At 43.7% G+C, this 7,088-nt stretch overlaps 1 protein-coding gene across 1 annotated transcript; it reads right to left on the bottom strand.

The window, feature by feature from the left end:
* Positions 1-1,084: 1,084 nt before the first annotated feature.
* Positions 1,085-7,057, bottom strand: LOC139569216 (acyl carrier protein, mitochondrial-like). Its single transcript, XM_071390961.1, has 5 exons — positions 6,767-7,057; positions 5,862-5,984; positions 2,730-2,817; positions 2,252-2,372; positions 1,085-1,270 (listed from the first exon to the last, which is right to left on the bottom strand). Exons 1-4 carry the CDS (start codon positions 6,935-6,937, stop codon positions 2,281-2,283), a joined length of 474 nt encoding a protein of 157 aa, XP_071247062.1. The 5' UTR covers positions 6,938-7,057; the 3' UTR covers positions 1,085-1,270; positions 2,252-2,280.
* Positions 7,058-7,088: the final 31 nt, after the last annotated feature.

Below are 7,088 nucleotides of genomic sequence, written 5' to 3'. Positions count from 1 at the left end.
TTTATTAGGTTACATAATATGGTGTGTGGTTTATTAGGTTACATAATATGGTGTGTGGGTTTATTAGGGTACATAATATGGTGTGTGGTTTATTAGGTTACATAATATGGTGTGTGGGTTTATTAGGTTACATAATATGGTGTGTGGTTTATTAGGTTACATAATATGGTGTGTGGGTTTATTAGGTTACATAATATGGTGTGTGGTTTATTAGGTTACATAATATGGTGTGTGGGTTTATTAGGTTACATAATATGGTGTGTGGGTTTATTAGGTTACATAATATGGTGTGTGGGTTTATTAGGGTACATAATATGGTGTGTGGGTTTATTAGGTTACATAATATGGTGTGTGGTTTATTAGGTTACATAATATGGTGTGTGGTTTATTAGGTTACATAATATGGTGTGTGGTTTATTAGGTTACATAATATGGTGTGTGGGTTTATTAGGTTACATAATATGGTGTGTGGTTTATTAGGTTACATAATATGGTGTGTGGTTTATTAGGTTACATAATATGGTGTGTGGTTTATTAGGTTACATAATATGGTGTGTGGGTTTATTAGGTTACATAATATGGTGTGTGGGTTTATTAGGTTACATAATATGGTGTGTGGGTTTATTAGGTTACATAATATGGTGTGTGGGTTTATTAGGTTACATAATATGGTGTGTGGGTTTATTAGGTTACATAATATGGTGTGTGGGTTTATTAGGTTACATAATATGGTGTGTGGGTTTATTAGGTTACATAATATGGTGTGTGGTTTTAACCCCACTACGACTCGTTGGGAAAACATGCAGGTTTATTAGGTTACATAATATGGTGTGGTTTATTAGGTTACATAATATGGTGTGTGGTTTATTAGGTTACATAATATGGTGTGTGGGTTTATTAGGTTACATAATATGGTGTGTGGGTTTATTAGGTTACATAATATGGTGTGTGGTTTATTAGGGTACATAATATGGTGTGTGGGTTTAACCCCACTACGACTCGTTGGGAAAACATGCAGGTTTATTTTGGTTGGGGTTAAGTGAGGGAACTCCCCGAACCACAAGGTGGAGCTATACAACAAGAGTCCAACCATAAAGTCATGTTTATTTTTCACCTCCCAAACTCAGGAGGAAAATACACATTTTCATTAAATACAGTGGAACAACAAGACAAAAGGCATCTGAAGCCACAGACAGAACGGAGGAAGAGAAGCGGGACTGATGAAGTGGTGGGGGGGGAGACGCTGTCCAGCCCAGCCCGTCAGGACTTCCTGTGAGGAGCAGAAACAGGAAGTTCCACCTCAGTAAACACAGCTTCATTTAATTAAATGTTTTTAAACTAGTGAACACAAGAAAAGCAGGGATTGAAACAACGGAGATATACTGCCAGGGACTGTAGCAGGTCATTTCTGCTCCAGCCGACATCTACAGCGTTTACAGTCAACAGGATTTCTGGGAAATGTCCCTTTAAAAAGTACATCACTGCGTACATCTGTGTTGGATTGATTTCCTGCTGAAACGGTAATGACACGGGAGACTAATTGATTTCTACACACACTAGAGCAGGAGCTTCTCAAACTGTTTCACTCAGGACCCCCTCTAGGGGGCAACTGAGGCCCGCACCCCCCTGCCACCACCTCTAGGGGGCGCTGTGTTGAAGCCACCGGGCCCCCATCTTGGCACCCCCCCCCATACTTTGGACGTTATAGAAATGAATTTACTAATGTCCCCAACATTTTGCCACGTTTATTGTATTACAGCTTTTACATCCGCTAAACAAATCAAAAATATTTTCCTTACTGTATAATTTTTGGGGGAGGGAAAGTACTAATGTTACTGTCCTCACAACAACAAAAACACCAGAAATACAGAAACGTTTAAATTAAAATACTGTAGAATTCCATTTATTTCTACGCGGGACTGCTTTTTCTGAGGAGTGGCAATATTGACGAATCGGAGGCTTCGAAGTCTCTCCATGGACAAAACATCAGCAATCCAGGGTTTATATACACACACCCAGGGTTTATACACACACAGAGAGACAGACAGACACACACACACACACATCCAGGGTTTATACACACACACATCCAGGGTTTATACACACACACACGTCATTGGAGACTAATGAAATTGTTCTGATGAAGGCCAAAACACAACGCTTTTATTAGTTGTTTAAATAAAAAAATTAAATGGTGAGAGAGCGTTACACCCTTTTCAACGCCGTGGGGGAAGTCGGCGTGGACACTCACTGAGTGTGTCAGTAATTCCTGGTTCCTTCTTATTCATACACGTCCTTCTTGTCAGCGATGTACTGGACGATATCCTGAGGACACATCAGCTTCTCCGCCTCCACATCCGGGATCTCAAACCCTGCAGCAGGAACACACGTTAACACACATCAGACCAGCAGGAAGACAGAGACGTGGAGGGAGACAGATATGGAGAGACGGGGAGGGAGACAGAGATATGGAGAGACGGGGAGGAAGAGACGGGGAGGGAGAGAGATATGGAGAGACGGGGAGGGAGAGACATGGAGAGACGGGGACGGAGACAGAGACGGGGAGGGAGACAGAGACATGGAGGGACGGAGACAGAGACATGGAGGGACGGAGACAGAGACATGGAGGGACGGAGACATGGTGAAACAGACCGACAGATACAGAGACAAAGAGAGACGGGAGAGACAGACCGACAGTCAAACACAGAGACGGGGAGAGACAGACTCACCAAACTCATCCTCCATGGCCATGATAATCTCTACCTGGTCCAAGCTGTCTAACCCCAGGTCCTTCAGGAAGTGGGAGGACGTCGCCAGCTGAGGATACAGATAGATCAGAGGAGGTCAGAACAGACGGGGAACATCCTAGATCTGCAGTCCTACTCTACATGACCAAAAGTATGTGAACACCTACGTGTCCAAAATCATGGGCGTCAACATACTTTTGTATTTATACACACACAACGGGTGGGTCTAATCTATGACGTTAAAAATGTCTATATACGCTGTTCCATCTGACTGCTGCAATCCACTGTCTCATCAGCCCAGCCAGGCAATTTATAAAATCTCCAATATAAAAAGCATCTAGACATTAACGCACATTTCTTTTATAGACTAACATTTCGTTTTCAACAGCGGAGATTTGTATAAACCGTGTTGTCTGTCTCTTCGACATTTGCAACATTTAAATTCAATCTCCAGCTGTCCAATAGTAATGAACGTGTCGAAGACTCGGGACGAGACAGGCAGCGTTTCTCAGCCAATCGAAATCATGAATCAGCCGTCGTCATTTTTATGGATATAAACAAAGAAATGTGAATTGAAGAAAGGAAGTGTAGCTAGTTTGCATTTTTCCCAGATTCAGTTTTTATTTATTCCACCTTTATTTAACCAGGTAAAATATGTATTAATTAGCATAAGTTTATCATTATCCCCTTTATTTAACCAGGTAGGCAAGTTGAGAACAACTTCTCATTTACAACTGCGACCTGGCCAAGATAAAGCAAAGCAGTGCGACACAAACAACAACACAGAGTTACACATAAACAAACAATACAATAATACAGTAGAAAAATCTATACACTGTGTGTGCAAATGAGGTAAGATAAGGGAGGTAAGGCAATAAATAGGCCGTAGTGGTGAAATCATTACAATTAAAACACTGGTGGTAGGATCTACAGAGGATGAATGTGCAAGTTGAGATACTGGGATGCAAAGGAGCCAGATAAATAAATAAATACAGTATGGGGATGAGGTAGATTCGATGGGCTAGTTTGAAGTGATTGTGTTGCCGGCTGTGCTGCTGGCTGTGTTGTTGGCTAGCTCCTCTGAACAACAGTGTCCTGACGAGCGAACACATTTTCTATACCAGGTGAAATCGCAACCTCATTAGCTCATTGTTATGGATTTATCCAAATAAACGTCACTAGAAAACAGCTTAAACAAATGCAAATACAGCTACTTTGCTGTTATTCTGGCTAAACTTTTTGACGTGATTGTAAATTAGCCGTAGTTGGCTAGCTATCTAGCTATCTAGCAAGGGTTAAGAACGTTGCCAGCCAGTCTGGCAATGGAACATTTAGAATGAACGACTGGGTCGCGTCCCATAGATACAGAACGACTGGGTTGCGTCCCATAGATACAGAACGACTGGGTCGCGTCCCATAGATACAGAACGACTGGGTCGCGTCCCATAGATACAGAACGACTGGGTCGCGTCCCATAGATACAGAACTAAAAGACTGAATGACTGGGTCCCGTCCCATAGATACAGAACAAAAAGACTGAACGACTGGGTCCCGTCCCATAGATACAGAACACAAAGACTGAACGACTGGGTCGCTTCCCATAGATACAGAACAAAAAGACTGAACGACTGGGTCCCGTCCCATAGATACAGAACGACTGGGTCGCGTCCCATAGATACAGAACTAAAAGACTGAACGACTGGGTCGCGTCCCATAGATACAGAACGACTGGGTCGCGTCCCATAGATACAGAACTAAAAGACTAAACGACTGGGTCGCGTCCCATAGATACAGAACAAAAAGACTGAACGACTGGGTCACGTCCATAGAGACAGAACAAAAAGACTGAACGACTGGGTCCCGTCCCATAGATACAGAACTAAAAGACTGAACGACTGGGTCACGTCCATAGATACAGAACAACGACTGGGTCGCGTCCCATAGATACAGAACAAAAAGACTGAATGACTGGGTCGCGTCCATAGATACAGAACGACTGGGTCGCTTCCCATAGATACAGAACAAAAAGACTGAACGACTGGGTCCTGTCCCATAGATACAGAACAACGACTGGGTCGCGTCCATAGATACAGAACGACTGGGTCGCGTCCCATAGATACAGAACAAAAAGACTGAACGACTGGGTCCCGTCCCATAGATACAGAACAAAAAGACTGAACGACTGGGTCCCGTCCCATAGATACAGAACAAAAAGACTGAACGACTGGGTCGCATCCATAGTTACAGAACAAAAAGACTGAACGACTGGGTCGAGTCCCATAGATACAGAACAAAAAGACTGAACGACTGGGTCGCGTCCATAGATACAGAACATAAAGACTGAACGACTGGGTCGCGTCCATAGATACAGAACAACGACTGGGTCGCGTCCATAGAGACAGAACTAAAAGACTGAACGACTGGGTCGTGTCCATAGATACAGAACAAAAAGACTGAACGACTGGGTCGCGTCCCATAGATACAGGACAAAAAGACTGAACGACTGGGTCACGTCCATAGAGACAGAACTAAAAAACTGAACGACTGGGTCGCGTCCATAGATACAGAACATAAAGACTGAACGACTGGGTCGCGTCCATAGATACAGAACAACGACTGGGTCGCGTCCATAGAGACAGAACTAAAAGACTGAACGACTGGGTCGTGTCCATAGATACAGAACAAAAAGACTGAACGACTGGGTCGCGTCCATAGATACAGAACGACTGGGTCGCGTCCCATAGATACAGAACACAAAGACTGAACGACTGGGTCGTGTCTCTGGCAACCGAACCGATCGAACGAACCACCAGCCAGCTTGGGTAGCAACCTTAGACTTGTGTCGGGACTATATATCTTGTTAGGAGGAAATTGTATGAATAAATGTATCGAAGATAAGGAGTGTTGACGTCAAACTGTCCTTGATACGTGGGGTGTAAATTCACGCGACACCAAAACAGAACCATGAGGAGGCGAATGGGAACGAAACAGGAGAGAATCTGTCCAATAGAAACTCTCTCTTGTTTTCATTACAAAACGTAAACCGTCTGGACTAATACACGCCAGTAATTCTTACTCTCAAAACGAGCCATGGTGCTTCGGGTCTGTCCTTACCTTCTCTGGGTTGATCTTGTCGTAGAGTTTGAGGACGTACATGACTCGTTCTTTAATGCTTTCAACGGTGAGGGGAGGCAGGTCTCCATACTGTCTACACAACACTCCCACTGAGCTAGAGATCTGGAGAGAAGAAGAAGGACAGGAAAGGAAAGGAAGGAAGGATGGGTTCAGAGGTCATTCACTTGTCGATGCCAGCTTGACTGACATCACTTCTGCACCCATTTGACCAATCAAGCAGTTTAGTCCAAGCCTAGATAATAGCTAGCTAGCTAGCTAGCTAGCTAATGTTACAGATGTCTACCGCATTGTATTTAGTGCACAAGTCATGCATGCGTCATCCTGTCACAACAACCCCAGGTATTGATAATAGATAACACATTTGCTTTAGATTAAATTAAAATGTGTCAAATCGACTGTCATCTAGCTAGTACAAACTATATAAAACGTACTAAGCTCGCTAGTAAAGCTAGGCTAACAGTACAGTACTTGAGTGTACCACAGATGAATAGTTTGAACATAAAGTATAATTCAAATTGTACTCAACTAAGTTAGCCAAGTATCAAACGATTACACGATAAATTAGCTTAGCTAGCTGTTAACTTCGCTAGGCTAACGCATGAGACACAGTCGGGTTGTTTTGTAACGTAAATTCATGCAGTATTCAAACTATGCACTTTTCAGAGACAGTTTCGTTGAATTAGCAATTGACCCAGTTTTGTCCCGGTTTTAAGAGTTTGACGTGCAAAGTGACCGGATAGCAAGCTAGTTAGCACAGAAACCGGCTAGCAAGCTATCATTAGTTACGGATTTAGTTGGAAAGGCACTGGTAGGTCAATGTGCGATCCAGCACTGCTAGGCCACAGCAGCGACAAAAAGGTGTCTCAATGTTATTCAAGACTAACCCGCGTTTGTTCGACCCACCGGGTCCGTTGACTGCTGGCAATGAAGGAGAACGGTCGGGGGTTGAATAGGACCGGGCCAGCTGCGGCTCTCACTGCAATGTTACCCGACGAGAGCCTCGCAGAAGGCCGGGTTAGCTGGCGGACACACTGCGCTAGGACACGGGACGCCATAGTTGATGAAAATACGGATCAATCCCAGGGTGCAAAGCAAGACACGCGTTTGGACGACAAGGGGCGTTTCCACTAGATAGCACAGCCACAAAGTCAAAGGAAAAAGGAGGTCAAATGTGCGCAGGCGCACTGGTTATTATAAAAAATAACG

The sequence above is a fragment of the Salvelinus alpinus genome, chromosome 1 (genome assembly GCF_045679555.1).
Source record: "Salvelinus alpinus chromosome 1, SLU_Salpinus.1, whole genome shotgun sequence".
Lineage (NCBI taxonomy): Eukaryota > Metazoa > Chordata > Actinopteri > Salmoniformes > Salmonidae > Salvelinus > Salvelinus alpinus.
This window is presented reverse-complemented; position numbering and strand designations above follow the sequence as displayed.